We start from the raw sequence: 22277 nt of genomic DNA on the forward strand, positions 1-22277 counted from the left end.
AGATTAGGATCAGTCCTGAGGACCACAGGACAAAGGCCATGCCCCCTGGAAGGGATCTGAGGTGGTGGTGGGGGCAACCAGATGCTTCTATTCTCTTCTAGGAAGCAATGGTACAGCCGGGGGTTGGGGTGGGGGTGGGGAGGTAGGTGTTGAATGGAAGACAGGCTGGAAGCAGGAAGAACTGGCGCTAACGGTTGTTGTAGACTGAGACCACGCTCGTCTCCATGACAAGCCTGTGACCATGACAAGCCTGTGACCGTGAGGCTGCTCTTATTATTCACACCTTTCAGATGAGGAGGCTTCGAGCAGTTAAGGAACATTAGTTTGCCCTGGGAGTAATTGGCGGATGTGAGCTCCTGGCTCGGGTTGGTGTGTGAGTGCCAGGCGGTCCTCTGGGGAAAGGCAGTGGCTGCAGAAGGTAGAACCAAAGAGTGGGGAGGGAAGGATCTAGAGAAGGCTCTCACCAGGCTGTTTTCATGCTCTTTGCCCTCTGTTTTCCTCTGTTACCTTTCATCATTAAGGAAAAGATCTGTGAAAGGCACAGTCGTCACAGCACTGTTGTCAGGACCAAAGGAGAGAGACCCCCTGGAGCCCGGTAGAAGGCCTTAGTGACACCATGTAGGGGGCTCCCCACCTACCCTGCCCAGCCCTGCAGGGAAAGCCAGGTGCTCACTGTCTGGAATGCAAGCAAACAGAATGAGCATGAAAGACATCCTGGAAAACTGAAACGGTACTTGAGTTGGAGAAAGACAGATGCACGTCTTAACAGTGCGTGACTTTGAGGAAGCCACTGCCTTGCTGACCCTCACAGTTTCCCCTCCTGGAAAACACTAGAATAATCCCTACCTCACAGGGCAGGTATGAGAAGGGGGGACCCCAGCTGTGAGATTATGTCCTAAAGCACACACAGCTATGTGTTGGGCATGATGGCTTCCCACAGAAGACAGCGGCTGGCTCTTGGGCCAGTCTTGCTCCCCGAGCCTCCCTCCCTTTTCTTCATCTGCTCATTTTCTCTCTCACTCATTCATTCTGTTACGGAGTGCCCATTATGTCTAGCATTGTTCTAGGCCACGGAGAATATAGCCATAAACAAAACAAATAAAAATCCTTGCCTTTCTACTCTAGGGGGAAGTCAGATAATAAGCAGACAGGAAAAAGGATGATTCTATGGAGAAAAATAAAGCAGCCAAGGGGAATTATATTCACTGGCATTCCTGACAAGGTGACATTTGGAGAAATAGTTGTAGGAAATGAGGAACTAGCATGCTCATGTGTGGGGAAGGAACATCTGAGGCAGGGAGAACAGCCCTCCGTGCACAGGCCCTTAGTTGGGCGTGCTCAGGACCTGTTACAGCAGGAGGGAGGAAGTCTGTGTGGCCCTAGGGTCTCAGTCGGATATGCGACAGTGGAATCGGGTGGGGTGTTGTAGGCCATCATAAACACTTAGATTGTTCTGAGATGGGAGCCCCTGGAGGGCTTGAGGCAGAAAAATGACCTGCTCTAACAGTGTCTTCACAGAGTGATACTGGCTGTGTGTTCAGACAGCACTGGAAGCGTGGGAAAGGGCAGAGGCAGAGACTGGACAAGAGGCCCCCTGCAACAGTCCAGGTAATGGAGCATGGTCGCTCGTGTGACCACCAAATCTCATTTTCCATAGGGTTTCTGTTTTAAGGCACATGTTTTAGGTGATGCTAACCAGGTCCAACACCCTCATTTTAGAAACCAGAAAACTCAAATCCCAGGAAGTTAGGTGACTTGGCCCAGAATATTCAATCTGTGAACGGCAGAGCCAGAAGTCTGCCGCCACCACCCTGCCAACTGCCAGTATGTCCTGATTCGGAGTCCAAGAGTACTGCTGTTGCAGCTGAACGTGAATTTGGAGTTCAGAGCCAGAGCTATAGCTTGGGAGTCACAAAGTATCAAGAGTGATTTAAAACCGTGAGGCTGGATGAGGTCCCAGTGGAGTGTGCATAGATGAAGAAGCTCGGGGAAAGAACTCTGGGTATCTCAGTATTCAGTGACTGGGAAGAAAAGGAACCGGCAAAGAAGACTGATGGCAGGGCATCTGGGTGGCTCAGTTAGTTAAGCTTCTGCCTTTGGTTCAGGTCATGATCCCAGGGTTCTAGGAGCGAGCCCCAGGTCGGGCTCCCTGCTTAGTGGAGAGCCTGCTTCTCCTCTCCCTCTGCCCCTGTGCCTCCCCCTGCTTGTGCTTATGTGCTCTAATAAATAAATAAAATCTTCAGGAAAAAAAAAAAGAAGACCGACGGGAAGTTGTCAAGTGCCTCTGACAGAGAGTGGTATTCAAGAAAAAACAGTGTTTTGAGAAGGAGTGATCAACTATGCCAACTGCTCTGAGGGTTCAAGAAGAAGCACTGAGAATTAACTAGTGAATTCAGCAACAGCAAGGCTATTGGTGACCTTGAACTTTTTTGCAGGGAATGTTGGGAGCAAAGACTTGAGACTGAGTGGGTTCAGGAGAGCTGGGGGAGAGGAGTTGAGGCGGTGAATTAGACAAGCCTTCCAAGTTATGCTTCCTTGCTGCTCTTTGGCTGGTGAGGGTCCATCAGGTCCACTTCATATCCTTGCCCTTCTCCTCCTCCATTTTCCATTTCCTGTCTTCCTTCTCCCATTCCCCCAAAATTGGCCTGTTCTACCTCTCATCCCCTTAAGCCCTACTTTCCTTCAGGAAAAGAGTCATCTAACAAACTAATATGCACTGGGAGATTAAGATTTCACTCTTTGCTGCCTCCAGGATCATGTGGATTTTAACAAAGGACTCCAATAAATAAAGTATTTTCTCCCAGAGATCATGGCAGCCCCAGACTGGAGGAAGAAAAAACACTGAATCCAGGACCCCCTATGGCCCCTTATCTATAACTATCCAAAGCCTACTTTTGACCTCAGTTTGCAAATATATAATTTTCTATTTAGAAATAAACTTTTTGCTGGGGACGGTGTTACTCAAGAGACCCGTCAAGACCGACTGTGAGTCTCCACCAGTTGTGAGGCATGTTAAATAGTTTGTTACTGTCATAAAGTTCTGAAGTACAAATGGTTTTCTTTTGTTTGTTCTCTCAGAGAGGGTTAAGGCCAAGCAGAATTATAGCTTGTGGGCTGAGATCTGCCCATAACCCACAGCCACCCATATCTCACTTCTGGATACGACTGAGAGACAGAAGCTTTGAAGAACAATGCTGGTCCTACCCCTGGGCAGTAAATTAAGCCATGATTTTTTTTAATAATTAAAAAACCAAACCAACACAAGAGACAAAGAAATGATCATTCGTGGCAAGGCTATCAAAACCAGAGACTTCACCAGAGCAGGGCGAGGAAGACAAACTCCTCCATTCCATATCCGACTGCTTCCTTGAAGGATGGCAGAGACTGGCCGGCAGCACACGAGGGAAGCAGACCAGCCTGCCAAAGGAGGGCAGAGGCAGAAGATCCCTGAAGCTCTGAGAAGGACGGAGCTTTCATCCAAGTCCTCCTGGTCCCCAGAGAGAAAGATTATGAACAAAATAGGCCAAAGATAGCTTCCCCTTACTGTAGTCACACACTTCATTAACATCTTAATTCAAGTCCAGTTTAAGGGGGTGGGGAGAAATGGGTGAAGGGGTCAAAAGGTACCAACTAACAGTCACAAAATAAGTAAGTCCTAGAGATGTAAAGTAGAGCATGGTGACTACAGTTAAAATACTGTATTCCATATATGAAAAGGAAATTGTTAAGGGAGTAGAACTTAAGAGTTCTCATAAATAAAAAAAGTTTGTAACTGTGTGGTGATAGATGTTAACTAGACTTATTGTGGTGATCTTTCTCCAATGTACAGAAGATGTTGAGTCATTATGTTGTACACCTGAAATTAACATAATGTTATAGGTCAGTTGTACCTCAACCAAAAAAAATGATCACTCTCAAAGAAGGTCTACTCCTCTCAAATCCATTTGCTTCACAGAAGCCATTAGACTTCCAGAAATTTTTATGCATTACGCTAATTAGCCAGCAATAATACTAGAACCCCAAGACCCCTGTTACCTTCGGAGGGTGGTGGGAGACATAGTGAGAGGTTTTGGAAAGTAGGCGGAAGTCACACTGCTGAAGACTGAAGGAAGAGGTTGGGAAAAAGGGGACATTGAAAACAAATAAAGTCAGGGCAGTCTTGGTTAAGTGTCTGACTCTTGGTTTCGGCTCGGGTCATGATCTCTGGGTTGTGGGATCAAGCCCCACATGGGACTTCGTGCTCAGTGTAGAGTCTGTCTGAGATTCTTTCCCTCTCTCTCTGCCCCTCCCCACAACATGCTCACTTGCTCGCTCTCTCTCTCTTGCAAATAATCTTAAAAAAAAAAAAAAGTCAGGCAGTGAAGAGGAAAGAGTCACACTTATAATGGGCACTATATTATCCCTTTGATGCTACTTTTAAAAATATACATTATCCATTTTTATTTCAAGAATATTATGGTAACTGAATCCAGTTACAATAGGTAAGGCTACCTAAGGCTGCCTAACATTTCTATGGTTTCAGATGTATAAAATAGATTTCTGGCACTATGCTTTTTCTGTCACTTTGCAAAAATGTGTTAAGGACTTAATTACAAGTAGACTCCACAGTAAGCAAAGAACACAGGGCTAGGGCAGAAAGACTTGGCTCCATTACAATCAGGGGCACACCACAGGCATGTCCCTGTGCCTTGGTTTCCCCATTTATAGGATGTGGAACAAATTATATTTAAGCTTTCTTCCTTCCCTAAGAACTAAAGATCCTAAGTTGAGATAAGATTGGCCTTCTATTGCCAGTGAGTTTCCTCGTGTGCTGCATTTCAACCCTATTAAATATAGCTGAAGGGGAAAAAATTCTTCTTATTAAAAATCTAATCAATAGAAGATATGCCTTCGTTTTTACCACACAATCCCTAAAAGAGCTATTTAATACAAATATATGTGGTACTGGTTAGGAACAGTGATGTATTTACTAGCAATATTTTCAGACAGAATTTATAAGTACCACTCTGGGTCTCCATCTTCTAAGGAGCATTTCTGTGTGCTCTGAGTAAGGTCTTGATTTACAACTCTCATTCTTTTGCCTTAATAATGAGAAAATTTTCCATCCGAAGCTTAGGCTTTCCTTAGCTCAGTGTCCCAATTTCCCCTTGTCAAAATAGCCTCTTTTAGGGAGTCTCTATTGATCTCAAGTTAATTTTAACACTAAATTAAAAGTTTCATATGGTGGTGATTTTAAAACATTTTACTTCATATGCCAAAAGGTACCTCCCCAAACTACTTCGATCATAATTGTTACCATCGTTACAATAAGGTTTTCATATAGAATTTCTTTTAGGCCCCAAAGTGTTCTCTAAAGACCACACTTTGAAATTTCTGTTCTCTCAAAACATACCCCGTACGTTAGATAAGGGGTCACTGACCTCATCTTACAGACTTAATAGTCAGGAGAGCACATAACTTCCCATTGGATTCAAAGGAAATAGTGGCATTTAAATCCTAAATCTAATAATCTAATGCTATTCCAGTGGCTTACCCTCTTTTTCGCCTTTTCTTTTATTCCAAGTTTTCTAAAATCATCTGGGAAGTAATAGATCATATTTAATTGTTCAGGCTTTTATGCTGCGCCTTCAGAATCGCTTCTGATTTGTGGTCTGGCTCCGGTTCAGTATTACCCGGCGCGAGGTTTGTCTCATCCGCCCGGTATCAAAGCTCCCTCACTTTAGCCAGAAATTAAAATAATAGCTTTCAGTTTCTCCTCCCTGTCAAGGAGCTAGTCAGTAACGCAATTTGCCATATTTTGTAGATGACTCTGTATGCTCTCCATTAAAGCGGGATATATAATCCCTTTATTTATTTAGTGGAGGCAAAAAACAGAACCTTTCTTTCCTGACCTTACTTCCTTTTAGCACTACAAACTGTCGTGAATCCTGGAAAGGGACAACTAACAGATCTTACCCACACGTCTGAATAAAGCCTAGGATACCTGAGGTACTTTGCCTCGCATCTCTTCTAGAAAGTTTTACGCAGACAAATGTCGAGTGAGGAGGGAAGAGTGAAGATCCCAGCAGTGACCAAAGCAGCCATACACAGTTCTAAGATGATTAAAAACAAAACACTCCGAATACAAAGATTACCAGAACAAAAGCTCTTTTGTGGTGTAAGTCCTAGAGACAGGACAAATGCCCCTAGAGTAATCTGAGCTCTCCCCTAGCATTAGCACTTTCTAAAGCCCACAAGCAACTTTGATTTGTGCTGGAGGCGGAGGCCTTACAGCCTGGGGCCCGGGAAAAGTCTTGAGGGCTGAGTTCTTTGCTCAGCTGCCTCTGAGTGACCTTGTGCAAATAACTACCAACATCCCAGGTACAGGAGAGGGAATCCTGCAAGCTATCTGCCTTCCACCCTGACTCACACACCTCTTGTGTCCCCAGAGATGTGATGTAGACAGGACACAGGTCCCGTGCAATTACTCTCTTAGAGGTGACAGTTACAGAACGAGATTAACCCTCCAACACCTCCCATGGTTCGGGCGAAGCCCCACCTTCACTTGAAAACGGAAGGTAAGAGTTCAGGACTGCAGAGTCCATTTTCCTACTTTAAACTCCATTTTAATATAAAAGAAGTCTTCCTTACTGAAAAATTTACTTTAAAAAGTTAACTTCTGTTCACCTGCAGCTCAGATGAAAACGTGTCTGCTATGTCTGTACCCTTTTGATTTGACTTGTAGAGGCAGCGTGGATTGTGAGCTAAGAGCATATACACCTTGGGTTCAAACCTTATCCCCAACACTTACTAGTCACTGATCTTGGGCACATCATTTCAGGTCCTTATGCCTCAATTTCCTCTTTTATAAATGGGAAAAAAATGTACTTTTGGAAAATAAAAATCCAATCATGTCACATTACAAAAACAAAACCCCTCACTTGCTAACTCTTTTCAATCAAAACTACATAATACTTTACGGGCAATAAATCAGTGTTCTGAATTTTCTATGTAACTTGTACAACCCAAAAATAGTCATTCTAGTTGAAATAGTAACTATCCTTGATAAATGGCAAGGTTCCAAACCTCCTAAGTTTCCAAGTACATTCTGTTAGGAATAAAAAGTGAATTGACTAAGGATGAGATATCAAACAGTTATTTAAAATGAATGGAGATTTGCACTACCAAGGGTTTCTGGTTTGTTTTGTTTCACAAGAATTCTAAAATCTATGCGAAAATGCAAAGGGCCAAAAATATCCAAACCAGTCTTAAAGAATAAGATGGCAGGCTTTACTCCAAACCTTATCATAAAGCTACCAAAGATATCATGGAGTAATATTAATACCAATAGAAGAACAGAACCAGAGAGGACCCAGCAAAGTAACACAGACATGCACAGATGTTTGATGTGTCCCAGAAATATACCACGGAGTATGGGACAACAGGTTGGCTACACAGAAGGCTCCTTCCTCACACCATCACAAATAATTTCTGGATAGCATCAACGACACAAAGAAAAGGCAAAACTACAGAGCACTTTCTAACTAAAACAATTTTAAAAGACAATATTTTCATGACTTCAGCATAGGGAAAGGTTCTCTTTAAAAAAGACACTCAACAAAAAAACCTGTAAGTTTGCCATTAAGAATTTCTGTCCAACAAAAACACTGTGAAGAGAATGAAAAGTAATCCAGAGAGGAAGAGGATATCCGCAACAAACATAACTAATGATTAGTATCAAGAAGGCACCTTACAGATCGGCAAGGAAAAGGACAGCTGACACAAATACAACAGAAAGATGAACAAAAGTTTTGAAGGGACACTTTTCATAAGAGGAAATCCAGTGATCAGTAAACAAGATGCTCAATGCCATTCCTAACTAGGGAAATGCAGAATAAAACCAAAATAAAGGTCTACTATCAAAACATCCCACTGGCTAAGATTCATGTCTGGTAATATCAGGCGTCCGTGTACTGGAACTCTCAGATGGGCTGGACCCTGGATGGTAGGAATATTAAGTGTTGAAAATATGCATACCTTGTAATGCACCAATTGAACGCCAAGGTAAATACCCAACAGAAATGTTTATGCGCACAAAGATGCTTTCATTGCAGCATTGCTTGTAATGGCCCCAAACTGAAAATACCACGGGAAGTGCTCGCCACACCAGATTGAAGTGGGATTGACGGAGTGGCACATTACACAGCTATGAGATGAATAAGCCACACTTACGCCACATGAATTTCATAAGCAATGTTGATTGAGCCAAAGACATCAAACACACATACAGTAGGATTCCATTTTTGTAAGGCATAAGTAGGCAAAACAAACTAACCGTATTATTGCCTATGTAACCGGTACAACCATTGTTTAAAGAGGGGTCAGTATTACTCTAAAGTCAGAAGAGTAGTTAGCTCTGGGGGATAAACAGCATACCCACAGGGGACATGGGGACATTTCAGAGTCCTGGCAGTAGCTTTTCTGCATCTGGCTTGTGATTACATAGCTGTTTGCTTTACCCATTAAACTGCACACCTGTCTTGTGTACTTCTCTGGAGGTTATATTGGACAGAATTTAAAAGAATAAGGGAGAAATTGTATACCAAATATTAGCCATAATTATTAAAATAATGCAGGAAAAACTACAAGGCCCAGAAATGGGCCCACAGTACAAGACACATGGGAATTTAATATCCTATAACGACAGCATTACAAATCAGTGGGGAAATGGTGGTTTATAATATTGAACCAATTGGTCAACTCTCTGCAAAAATTAAAATTAAATCTTACCTTATATGGCTTCCCCAAGAAAACCTGAGATGGATTAAAAATTTCCTTTTGAATTAAAGAGAAGTATAAAAGTGAAACTTTTAAGAAGTCCTAGAAGAAAGTAAAGATGAATACGTATCCATCCTGAGGCTAAGGCAGGCATGCTCAGACGTAACCACAAAGACCGCCTTCTGAAGAAAACTACTACACTGAGACACCACAAACTATTACAAAGAAAATAACACACTAAAACAAGAACATATGACAAAAGCTGGACATCTTAATTCATCAAGAATTTATAGACCAATAAAAACAGCACATTGTCCAAGAAAATACAGTTAAGATATGAATAAGCAATGCTCAAAAGAATGAACATAAATGGTCAACAGACATGAAAAATCACTCACCCTTCATTAAGCAAAGAAACATAAATTTAAAAGATCATCCTTTCCTGTGATTATTCAGTTAACAAACACTTTAAATAGCAATTTTCAGTCCTGGGAGTTTGATATTGCTTGGAGAAATATAAAGGGACACAGTCTTTGTGGTGAGTGATATAGATCAAGAATCTCAAAAACTTAGCTATACTCCCAACTAGCAATCTCACTTGTAGAAAGGTATTTTCTGGAAAGAAAGAATTTTTGTACAAATGTGATTATCTTTTAAGATGTTGATTGCATTGTTGATTACAGTTTACACTGTAACAAACAAACTATTAAACAATAAATTAATTTTAAAAGTTAGGGCACACCCATAAAATTGAATATTCTGGAGCTATCTAAAATGCAAAGTATCTACTAATGGGAAAATGTTTACCATACATAGAGCAGGCTATAAAACAACTGTGCCATATGACTGCATTATTGAAAATAGAAACATATAGAAGAGTATTTAAAGTAGATATACCCAAATCTTAACAGAGGCACTCCCTGGGTGATCTGACGACAGGGGACTGTGTGTCCACGCATGGGACCCCTTCCACATTACTTGGCTTTCCAGAAATGTATCATTTTATTCTCTAAGGAATAATTCTATGTTGTGAAATCCATTTTTTATTGTTTTTTAAAAGGAGAAATAATGAATTTGTTAGCTCAGTGTATTTGCACATTTTTAGGGGGAGGGCAGAAGGGTGCCAGGGGAGGGGTGGGGGGAGGGGATGGAAAGCACCAGCCCTATCTGGAAGTCCATGCTGGAAAACCCAGCCCTTCCTGGCACTCCTAAATGTGTTTGCAGGAAAATGTCTTATATGAAAGTCTCTTTTAAAGCAAGTTAAACTTAATTAAACACCCATAAAACATCACCATTAACACTGTGAAGTTGCTCTAATATTTTATTCTTCCTTTCAGCACTGTTTAGAATCTCTAACATATTAAACAAAGAAATCTCTGAAAACCATGTAATCCTTGAAAAGTACATAAATGTGTATACATATGAGACTGAGATTTCTGTAGCCTATATATGGCTCTTGCGGCGTGGGGAGAGGCGGTGTATTGACAATTCAATTGTAGTTTAAAAAAATTTTGTTTTCTTACCAAACTGAACCTGTCACCTCTTAGAGCAATGAACTCAAGTCAGATCAAGCCTAAGAACAGCTCCTCCCTTCACCTAGTCACCCTAGACTTTTCCTGTATCTTGTGTCACTTTGGGCAAATATGATCATCCAGAAAGACCATCCACCCTCCAGCACCAACTAAAAGTACTCCTATTCCTAATCAGAAGGTAACATTCTTCCTAAGGGAAGACAGAAGAAGGAAACAAACATTTCAGAATCCTCTAGGAGTGTCTTCCTAGGTATTTCACATCCAATTACTTCATTAACCCCATGCAAACATGCATAAAATTTTCTGGGCTGCTCTCTTCATTCCTTGAAAAAGGAAGAAACTTTATGTTCCTAATTCATTTTAGGTGATGCCTGGGGCAACCAAGTATTTCACTGACAGACATGTAATAAATGCTATTCCACAGAGGTAAGAGCCAGGAAAAGAGCAGTCACCTGCTTCATTTGGCTTAGAAAAAAAAAATCCTGTGCTTACTATGTACTAAAATATCAGACCAACACACAACATACTGCAAAACTTTAATACAGTATGGTTAAAACACAATATTCAAATATTAAACTTTTTAAGCACATGAAAGTCATCTTTTGATAAGACAAACTGGGCTGTTTTTATAGCTACCTTTGTGTAACTTTAAAAAATTCCTTTCCTCGACAATGTCTGACACCGATCTTGATACTTGTTTGAAAGTCTGATGTAGGATCATGACAACTCAACAAGCAGAGATTTACATCCCACTGGCATCTTCAGAATTCATCTCCAGAGGACTGATCGTCGTCTTCATCCCTCACTTCTCGGTACTTCCTTGAAGCCTCCCCTTCGGGATCATAGCTCTGCATCTTAATGTTCAGTCTTTCAGCTAATTTTTGTGCTGCAAGTTTGGCTTGCATCTCCTTAAAAAAAAAAAAAAAAAAAAAAATCAAAGCAAAACGTTACATATTCACATCCTTTCCATACAATTTTTTCAGCAGGAAGTCATTTAAAGTGGAAATAAAAGGGCATACAGCTCCCTCAGTGCTCTCTCTAGCAGTGTGCACATCTTGAATTGTGCCTACCACGGATGGGCGGGGCAGGCAATGCTGGTGAGGGCTACGGCCTGCCACAGTCGTGGTCAGACGTCCATTCACACACAACAGTGCACTGAAATACCCCACCTCTGCGTGGGAAACCGAGGAACCTGCAGGGCGCTATGACTTACAAACATGAACAGAGTTTCAAGTATGTGGACACATACACATGTGCATACACACTCACACAGCAGTTTCAACTATCAAGTGTCAAAAATCACTAATGCTGTGTGGATTCTCCAAAAAAGAATCTTCTTTCCTCAATGAAACTATGGCTTTCAGGCTTGAGAGTTGTATTTCAATGTCACAATGAAATCAAGAAACCAATACTTTTAAAAAGCCGACTATCCCTCTCCAAATTAAGTTCCCATGAAAATTACTGTGACAGAAAGTCCAAGCAAATTTTAGACACTGCCAATGTGCTCGCAGACACCCAACGAGAGGACCACAGGCTGATGGCAGGTGGCAATGCCCATTTTCAATCTGGCTCTTTGCTTTTCTCATGCTTTTGCCCCTACCACTTGAACCTCTTGGTGTCTTTCCCCTCAGGCCATGAATATCCTGGAGACGCAGGACTGAAGAGGCAGCTAGCAGCACTCTGTCGAGGAAACTGGTTTCCAAGGAGTTGAATTCAACCTACAGATATCTCAGGACAGGCACTCAAGATCGTATAAATAATTTAAAAACCTGTTCCCCAAGGGGAGCTTCCTTGCTACTCAAAGAAGCAAAATGGCTTTTAAAAAGGAGTGCCTTGAAAATGCCAATCCATGCCAACTGCGCTTCGGTGAGAAGCCAAGTCTGAACAACAGCCTGGTTTTGTCTTGACTGGCATCTACTACCTGATTAAAATCTACGTAAACAAGTCTACGAAGCTAAGCTGCTATTCTGGGGGAGGGTCAAACTATTACTGTAAGTACATTGGACGCTTTCTTTTCTCCCTCCCGTCTTCACCTATTTTCTCCCATCTCATTATTCTATACACAAGCTGTCCATATACACGCTTAAGGTGCAGAACTCCCAGATCTTTGAAGTAAGTGCTATACAAAATGAAGTTATTAAAAGCGGCGATTCTTCTGTCTTCACGAGGGCCTGCACACCATGCTTTTAAGCTCCGTGTCCAAATGCCTGTTGGTAACATCACACCACTCCGATGTTACGCTCTTCCCTGTCTGGCAGGAGACAGAAACCTGGAGGAGGTTCCCTGATTCTTGGTTAGCTTCCACCACAGAGACCCTCTCACATGGGGCTTACGAGGTGGAAGACAGAGAAGCATGGCTCCTGCTAGTCTGACAGCATGGGCGTGAGACTGGGGAATTCTGCAGTGGTCTTCCCACATTTCCTGGCAAAAACCACTCCGCTGTTGCACGAAGCTGTGATCATCTCCAGCTGCGTCCTGCGGTTCTAGCAACTTGAAGACTCTCAGAAAACCAGAGGCTCACATCTGAGAGCTAATGGCAAGAGCTGACCATTTCTCAAGCACCCTTCTATTAAGTCCTATCCTCTGTGAACTTCTGATGTAAATTCTGACTTAGCAGCATCTAAGAAACATTTAAAACTCTACATACCTCATAAGTCTGTTTCTGTTGTTTCTGAAGTGCCAAAGATTCTTCTATGGAGAGCAGCTGTGCGGGCATATGGTGAAGTGGCAGAAGCCGGGCTGCTGTGACATCATCAAGATGCTTCTTATCCCTGAGCTGCCTTTCTTCCGAGGAGATGGGAGACCCTCTTCTCTGCCAATGACTAGATGAATCATTCTGTTGTGAAGGTAATCTGGAGGGCAAATTTGTTATATCATCAGACTATTTTCTTTTTATAGACACATTTACAACATTCCCACACAGAAGCAGCCTTTAACCTTAGCAGTTAATTATCCTACAAAGGTAAACATAAGTAGTTTCCAATATTTATATTCGTAAAGACCCTTCCTGTTTTTAGACGTATTTACTCCAGCAACAGGAGTATTTAACTTGGCACCTTTTTGGAGAGTAATAGGACAATCTACTGTTTCAACAAATAGGGAGGCTGATAAGCTCTCTGCATTATCCTTTGTTCTTACAACCTTACACTTGAACTGAAGCCATCTTTCCATCTTTCCCTTCCAAAACGTGCGCAAATGGGCTTGCTGTCCAGTAAACAAACTTGTAAACTTGTACACAGTTTCCGTGCCGTAATACCACCTGTAGAACACTCAGCAGAGGTGGTGTTCACACTATACATACTGTCACACTGAACAGAAAGGAAACCCCAAGTTCTAATGGAAGACAGGGAGGCTGTCAGAAGTTTTTAAAGAGTGAATTTTGAGGAATCTTGAAATAATAAATGCTCACCATGTAAATGAGGGGAGGAGGGCATCCCAGTGGGGAGTGAGGGGCAACATGGTGTGGCGCAAAGAGAGTTCAAGGGGTGGTATGCAGAGGAAAGGCCATGAGGTAAGGCTGGCAAGTAGACCGGGCCCAGTCCTCATCAAGGAGTTCTGTATAATGGGTTCAGATCTGCACTGTACGAATTTCACTCTGAGCAGTGGAGGAGATGGACTAGAGGAATTAAGCCTAGAGTCCAGACCAAGCTAGTTTTAGCCCAGGAGAGGGAGAGCCTTCACTCTGAAAGGAGGATGCATCTAAGAATAATTAGAGATGAAAATCAACAAAATATACTGTTGGTCTTTATGGCTGGCAGATAGGGAGATGAAGCAAAAGACACGTTGGGAGAAAAAAATAAAGTGGCGGCACTATGAATTTAGGGAATATGGGAGCAATCGTGGGAAGAAATGCGTTCTATTCTGCACATGGTTAAGTCTGAGGTGCCACAGAACACCCACAGGGCAGGTTTCATGGTAACTGGCCATGCAAATCGGAAGCTCTGGAAACACCTAAGCTAGAGGGAGGTAAGAGGCAGCTACCAGCACCCAGGAAATACAGGGTGCCCAAAGGCACAGTGGAGGCCAAAGATAGAACAGAAAAGGAGTCAAAGGCTGCTCATCCATGGAATCTCTTGATCCACACGAGTCCAGGCCCAGCCTTTCCCCATCTGCTCTAACTACACGGGAGGCCTCTGGCTCTCCCCACTCCGGCTTCTGGCTAAAGCACCACAGGAAAGAACCAGGGTCAGTGTATCCTCTGACTGACTAGATGCTGCTTCTGGTTTTCTCTTCCTGGAAGTGAGGAAATACACCTCACTGCACACAAGATGAGAGGTTACTCACTTTGTACATCAAGAGGACAAACATTACTTTTTATTCCTACCTAAAAATTAATGTAATTCATCTTCCTGGTTTTTCTAGAGAGAATAAAATGTTTTCAAGTTAAAAAAAAATGGCAGGGTTACACTTTAAAGACTAATAATTCTCTGAAAGTTTTAGGTATTTCTAAGTAGAGCTTCTCAGCTTTTCGAAGAAAAGTAGTAGTGATTCCACTTTGTGCGTAATGTAAGCCTGGTAATTACAGACAGGTAGGCTAAATACACTGGATAAAATTCCCTTCTCTTCAAAGAGCTTTTCTTTTTCTGGAAATCTCAGAAACAAAACTATGACAAGGAACTCAGAAGCATGGTTCGTTTACCCTCCTGCCCCAATCTGTTTTTCAATTTCTTTAACCCCTTCCTAGCTCTCTTCCCCCTCAAGTTGTTATGATACAGTTCAATGTTCTTCCAAGTGGGTAGACCTTGGGTCTTCACCTAGATCCTGAATTCTTTGAGGAATGGGATCTTTACTTCTGTGCCACCTCAGCACCAGTTCCTTACCTATAGTGAGCATACAAACATCTTTCACTGTCAAGTCCATTGGCTTCTAAAGCTCCTTTTCCCTTAGCTTACAGTCTAATCAAAGGGGGAGCTACATACCAAAAAATTATTGTGGAAAATAGTCATAATAAATTCTCTCTCCGGGTTTAATATCAAATGTTGGCTAAGCCCACCCTGAACTCTAATACTCTACCTGCTATTTAAACCCATTCAATCATTTGGCTGAAAACCTAAGTATTTTTCAACACAAACCCTCCATTCCAGCCAGGCTATTTCCACAAGACGCTCTTTGCTAACTACAAGTAGATCCCACACAAAAAAAGTCCACTGAACTGAAAGCATTCTTCCAATTTTTTTAGTTTAACAAATAGTATGTGCCTGTGACAGGCCTGTTTCTGATAGTACTTACACATTAGTTTTAAATTTATGTAGTGGGGGTACTGGGTTTTTGGCTCGAGTTTCTAGCACTTCCATGAAATGAGGCTTCTTCTGTGCCCCACTATCGAACCTTGCCAAGTTCTCAGCACTCCTGTTCTCTTCTGAGTGCTCTTCACCTGAGTCCACAATTGTGATCCTCTGTAACCTATTAATAAACAGGCTGTCAGAGCTGCTCAAATTATCTTCTGCTTGACTTGAAACACGATGCTGAAGGAGACGCTCACCAGCTGCGCAGGAGGAAGGCGCGCTGGCTCTGCTACGGGAAGCTGGGCACGCGCTCACTATGTACTCAACTTCGGGAGCCTCTTCATCGCCTTCGTGAGGAGGATGTACAAGTCCCCGCTGCTGGGAGGTGGTTTTAGATGACTCGGTGTTACTTACAGAGGAAGAGCCACAGACTAGCGATGAAGTATCAAGTATCCGGTCAGAACTCTGGGCCGTTTCAGTGTCCACATCAACAACTGCAACTGCTTTTTTCCGTAGCTTACAGTCTAAACTAACAGGATGAAACAGTCCACTTTTTCCTCTAACTTCACATTCGGCAATGGCAGCTTTCACTTTGGCAACAGAGTCTAAGATCTTTTTACCTTTGTCGGGCAATTTGCAAATGAATTTTCTGTTGAATGGAAAAAAATGAAACAAATATGTATCTGTCAGAGCCATGTTTTCAAACTTGAGATATAAAGACAGAGCATTATCCTCAAAGTGAGAAAAATCTATCTGTAAGTCAAAAATCTGACCTCCAACAGCCTCAGAACAGGAATGAAATAAGTCGTCATCTAAAATACCCTAAAAAAAAAAAAAAAACAAGGGGATGCAGGAAAAACATCCTTCATATGCCTAATTAGAATTTCAGCAGAAGTATCTTAAACATATAATACTCTTTAATATACTCCAAAACTTGCAGTTTTTATTTTTATTTATTTATTTTTTTTTTTAAGATTTTATTTATTTGACAAAGAGAGATCACAAGTGGGCAGAGAGGCAGAGAGAGAGAGAGAGGAGGAAGCAGGCTCCCTGCAGAGCAGAGAGCCCGACGTGGGACTCGATCCCAGGACCCTGAGATCATGACCTGAGCTGAAGGCAGAGGCCTTAAACCTCTGAGCCACCCAGGCGCCCCAAAAAACTTGCAGTTTTTAAAGTGAGATGTCCAAGACCTTCGTGGGGAGTGGAGGTGGATGGTTCTGCAAGGCCAGAATTATTTTTTTAATAGCACTAAGTCATAACTTGCCATTTCCACGTTCATTATCTTATATGGGTACAGCAGAGATTTCCAGGGGCCACATGATATGTGGTATCATTGCTCTGATGGCTCATGATTGTGTATTCTTGTATTTTAAAGATCTCCCACCTAGAATTCCTTTTTTTTTTTTTTTTTAAGATTTATTTTGAGAGTGAGAGAGAGAGCAAGTGAGCATAAGTGGGAAAGGGAGAGGGAGAGAGAATCCCAAGCGGACTCCATGCTAAGCAGAGTCCAACTCGGGGTTCCATCTTGAGTCTGAGATCATGACCTTAGTGGAAACCAAGAGTGGAACGACTGTGCCACCCAGGTGCCCCTCTCACCTGTAATTCCTAACACACCAATAAACATCAGTAGATGTAACACACATAAAACAAGAGCTCCCTGGCATGCTCAGTAAGTCTTAACAGTATAAAGGGGTCCTGAGGCCAAAAAGTTAAGTCCCTGCTATAGATTAAAAACCCATTCTCACAAAGTCAAAGTACTTGCCCTACTAGAAAGCTCCTAAATGATCATTTTTGCTGAATGACTTAGGTTTCTTTTCAGATTCTCTTTTCTTTATCCATACAAGAAACGGAGGGAAGAGTACACCTCTGGCTTTTTATTCTTTCACACTACATTCCTTCCCACAGTTTCAACATTACACATCCCTCTGCAGTTGAGATTCCTGTATGTCCTCAGCCTTCTCTCTCCGGGTCCTCAAGACCACTTCTCCAGTTTTTAAGTACATATAATTAACTCTCCCCTCAACTCAGCACCCCCTCCCTAAGTAAAATCAACCTCAGATCTATTCCCCAATTTTTGTTCTTATTAGTGGTTCTCTATACAAGCTGGAAACTTCAGCCATCTCCTTCATCTACATATCCAAATTACTCCATGCCTGATGTAGTTTTCCCAGTTCCACAACCACCCTTCTACACCCCCTGGCTGGGAACTTCTCTGAAAATACCCTCCAGCTGTCTTCTGTCTTTCATTCCTTCAAACCTTCCTACACCAAGCTGCTCCATTAAGTTTCTTTCACGTTCACTGTATTGCTCAGCTGCTAAAGTCGTTAAGACTGCCAGCTAAATGAGACCAACTTTTCCTGCTTAATACAGCACTCTGTGTCCCGTTCTTTCGCTTTCCTACAGGTCCTAGATGAAACTGACAAGATGTTTTGGGGACGACAAGGGCGGCAAGGGAGGCTGGGGTACACGGGTATTTAGGATACAGACCCTCCCTTCAGGGAACCGTCACAGTGGCCGGGTAATTAAAACAAGGAGCTAAGGGAACAGCTGAAACCCCTAAGCTGCCTTTCCGCACGCTAACCATCCGCACCGGCCGTAGGTACGTGCCAAACCAGGACGCAGCCGGCTTTAAGGCTGGAGGCCCTCTACTCGCCGGCGGGATCGAAACGGATCTGAGACAAGGTCACCTTCCAGGGAAAGGAACCCGGTATGGAGGAGGGGAAGGAACGCGTCCCAGGGACACCGAACCGAAGAAGCCTGGCGGTGACTCGGCGGGACCCAAGCTTACTCGTTGCGCAAAAGTCTCTCCTGGCGCTTCAACATCTCCCGCAGCTCTGCCAAACTCCGCCGCCCCAAGTCCTCGGGAACTTGGGGCTCGAAGCCGCGGGCCAGCGAGGACATTCTGCGGGGGCTGAGGCTGGCGAGGCGGCGGGCAATCGGTTTCCTCAGCAGCCCCCGCGGCTAGCGCCGGATCCGCCGCCGGCGTGGACTCCGAGGTACTAGCGGGAGCCGCCATTTTCCCGGAAGAACGGGTCTTCTTCGAACCGAATCGAGCTTTATTGAAACACCGGAAACAAACACGGGCAAGGAGAAGGGGGGCGCCGGGAGGAGAGGGAAGGGGCGGAAGTTCCCGCGGTTTGGGGGAGGCGGTGGGGTCCCGCCGCGATTGGGCTCGCGTTTACGCCGGTTGTGTTTTCTCGGCTCGTCCGCTCTTCACGTTTATTCAAAAAAGTGTTGGCTAGCGCCGCTGTGACCCCGACAAATATCCACGAGTCCTGCCGTTATGGAGTTTACCGAGGGGTGGAGGGAGACAGACATTAATCCGGTAATGATGAAACAGTATAATAGTAAGATTGGTATGGGCACCAGGGCAGGGGCCTCTGAGAAGGGAACTGTAAGTCGAACCTGAGCGATGAGTTGGTTAGCCGTTGGTGTAGTTGGGGGAATGTTCTGGACGGGGCTCGAGAGCCTTTGGCCCGGGGTGCTGCCAGGGCTTAATGACGTCCTCAGAGTTGGAGGGAACCTTGTGGGGAGTGTCAGCATTTCTTAATGGGACTCTGTGGCATTTGGAGCAGGACTTTTCATTTGTGGCACTGCCTCAGGCATTGCAAGACATTTGGTGTCTGGCTTGCGCCCGCTAGTTTTGTAAGCATCCCCAACTCGGAACAATCCAGAACGCCTTTACCTCCCCCACCGCCCCCCACTCTCAGTCTGCAGGTACACACACATTTCCAAAGGCCTGCAAGGGATGATGGTGGGAGGTGCTGGACAAGCCACTGAGAACCCCTCCTTCATCACTCCCTGTTTCACCTGTAGAAAAACACATAATCAATTAAGTATTATCAGGGCCCAAAACTGAGTAAGTGATAGCGCCAGATTTTCACTCAAACTCCCAGCTACTCTTTCTACAACACCTATTTGAAAATCTCCTTCTTGGCTTTATGCCTATATCCTGATGTTTAAAATTGTTGAAAGAGCCTTTTCAGGCTGTTAAGCAGAGTACAGCAGTGTCAAACATCCCAAACAGCTCTTACTTCTCTTTACAATTCAGCTACCAGAGCTGTGTCGCAAAATAAAGAATAGGAAGCATACAAGAGTCCCAACAGCTATCAGTTGGGAGGTTGGGACACCCCGGTAACCTCCAACACCACCTCCCCATTCTTTGATATGGAAAACTTAAGTTTTCTCAATCCCATGTGAAGTGCTATAATAAACAGAGCAGCTGCCTCCCAGGCAGACTGAAGCTCTAGATAAAATCTGAAACCATGCCAGGGAGTACAGTTTAAGTCATTTCTATAGTGTCCCAGTCTAGTTCATTCTGATCAGGTTAACTGAAGTATTAAAATTCTCAGCATAAGCCTTGCTTTCAAAGATATCAAGAACCTGCTTCAGCCCAGCTATATAAGAGATACTTGAGTAAGGCCTTTGAGTCAGGTAGTTAGTTGGCCCCCAGCAAGCTCCCCAAAGCCTCCCTCAACCTGTCCCTGGGCCATAGCTGGAGGCTTTTATTAACCCAACAGTGGTGAATCCCCATCTGGTCCTAGGCCACAGGTGTCCTCAAGGCAAGGATGCCTTCTTTCCAGACCGAATTTTGAATTTTGCCCCCTACTGTTCTCTTCTTGTGGAAAGCTGTCACTTTACCCTTCACCCATTATAAATCTAAATTCAAGCCTCATCTTCTCCCTGAGCATTCCTAGGTTATTCCAACCCCAATTGTTCTTTGTTTTGAGGCTCAAATCTCCTGTTATGCTTCTCCAGTTGTGTTATGCATGGTGAGTTCTTTTTCCTTTCTAACAAAGTTGTAAAGTCAGGGAGTTCTGTCAGGGAATTATGTGTATACTTTTCTGTCTCTCCTAATGCGTACAGCAGGTATTAGTTAGTGGAATCTCCCTCTCAATTTTTCCCACAGCCTTTCTCTCATGTTCTTAATGAAGTGTCCCTTTCATATGTATAATCGTAAGCGTTTTATGTATAAGTATCAGCCATAGTGATTGTGAAGATATTTTCAGTGCTATGGGATAGGATCTTTCATACAACCTAGCTTAGAACTTCAAGATGTCCTAATACAAATGTCAATTTTTAACAGCACCCATGCACAAACTGACTCGTTTTGTCACCAACCAAGAAGTTTGGCAAGTGAGGGAACAGCACCGTAAAACCTAAAACCAGGCTATTTGTACTTCAGTATGAAAGGTCATGTATTCTATAATCCATCAAACAAAGGAAAGATAAGTTTTAGAACAAATTTTAACAGCAGTGTCGGGGGAGGGGGCCTTATGTAAAATGGAGACATTTAACAAAGAGAGAAACAACAAGTACCATAGATTTTAACTGTCTACTTGAAAGGAAGCCCACAAACCACAGGCAGCTAATCTCTGCTGAAGAATTCCAGTTGATATCAAGAGCCAATCTGTTAAAAGTTGAATTTAGACCAGCATTTTTAGTTTTTGTCTTTGGGTTTCCATGCCCTTTGAAAAAGTCTAAGTCACTTTTCCAGTGGTACTTGGACGAATATCCAGAGTATTAATTATCCTCAGAGTAAGCTAATGAATTTGACTATTAGCAAGAAAAATTCAAAATGGAGAATTAAAGGAGAGGATGATTTCATTATGTGAAGTGCTGCCAGGATGACTTAGCCATCCCATTGCCACCAAGCCTTAAAGGTGTCCTTTGTGTGCAGTTTAAAAGGACAAAAACAGGCGCCTGGGCGGCTCACTCAGTTAAGCCTCAGACTCTTGATTTCAGCTCAGGTCATGATCTCAGTCAGGGTCCTGAGCTCAAGCCCTGTGTGGGGCTCTGTGCTGGGGAGGTGGGGGGGCAGGGGGTGGAGCATGCTTAAAATTCTTTTCTCCCTCTTCCTCTGTTCCTTCCCCCCCCACCCCACCCCTATTTGCATGCACGTGTGGTTTCTCAAGAAAGGACAAAAACAAACCTGGGAAAGATTTCCATTTGTCCTTAGAGTTGAAAATAAAAATTAGAAATCAGTTGTAAAATTGGTAGCATTGATCCTCAGAATCTCCAGGCTGCTCTTCTCTGTTTTCTCCCACTGATTGTCAGGCCACAAACTGGCCGTGGTATGCCTGGGGTCCACCAGAATGGCGGCAAAACGATTTCTCATGCCACATGTTCTTACAATGTGAATTTAACTCCCCCCCCCCCCGAAATGGGATTGGTCCTCCTGATCCTTGAATCTGGGCATGCTTATGACTAGAGCAAAAGTGATTTTTCCAGTCTTTGTAGTAAAAAGTAATGCAGCTTCTGCCTAATTTTCTTGGGGTGCTTACTGTTGGAACCCAGCCAGCAAGCCAGCTATGCAGAAACCTGAGTTTGTGTGGGTCTTTGGTGTTTTGTCAGCCTAAACTGGGGTTTCCACCAAAAGGGAGCATTAACCACGAGATACTCGAGTGAACAAACCTTTGAATGATTCCAGCCCCCGACTAGAACAGCCTTCTAGGCTCCCAAACTGAGGCCTTGACCTACAGAATTCGGGCGCATAATAAAATGGTTGTTGTTTTATACCTTTAAGTTTAGGGTGATTTGTTGAACAGCAGTAGAAGCAGGAGCGTTAATCAAGATTAATTCCAGCAGCTGTGATCTGGATCCCACCTATATTGCCTCCTTGGGGATCTCATTCATTTGTTCACTCAACAAATAATTACTGTGTGGGGGACACTATTCTAGACTTTGGAGGTATCATGGTGAGTGAGACAGAAGTCTCCTGCCATGCTGAAACTTACATTCTGTTAGTACTAGTGTCACCTAG

General features: G+C 43.3%; 1 protein-coding gene across 1 annotated transcript; it reads right to left on the minus strand.

Moving 5' to 3' along the window:
• Nucleotides 1–10060: 10060 nt before the first annotated feature.
• On the minus strand, nt 10061–19023 carry POLR2M (RNA polymerase II subunit M). The gene is made up of 5 exons (XM_082733779.1): nt 18920–19023; nt 18303–18789; nt 15519–16163; nt 12937–13141; nt 10061–11197 (listed from the first exon to the last, which is right to left on the minus strand). The coding sequence occupies exons 2-5, from the start codon at nt 18413–18415 to the stop codon at nt 11051–11053; spliced, it is 1110 nt and encodes a 369-aa protein (XP_082589905.1). The 5' UTR covers nt 18416–18789; nt 18920–19023; the 3' UTR covers nt 10061–11050.
• Nucleotides 19024–22277: the final 3254 nt, after the last annotated feature.

Source organism: Mustela nivalis, assembly GCF_964662115.1.
Source record: "Mustela nivalis genome assembly, chromosome: 6".
Taxonomy (NCBI): Eukaryota; Metazoa; Chordata; class Mammalia; order Carnivora; family Mustelidae; genus Mustela; species Mustela nivalis.

Coding starts and splice junctions, on each gene's coding strand:
- POLR2M (XM_082733779.1), bottom strand. CDS start 18,415: ATGTCCTCGCTGGCCCGCGGCTTCGAGCCCCAAGTTCCCGAGGACTTG. Junction 13,142..15,518: donor CATAAATTTAAAACTAATGT/GTAAGTACTATC, acceptor TTTGCCCTCCAG/ATTACCTTCACAACAGAATG. Junction 11,198..12,936: donor AACAGAAACAGACTTATGAG/GTATGTAGAGTT, acceptor TTTTTTTTTAAG/GAGATGCAAGCCAAACTTGC.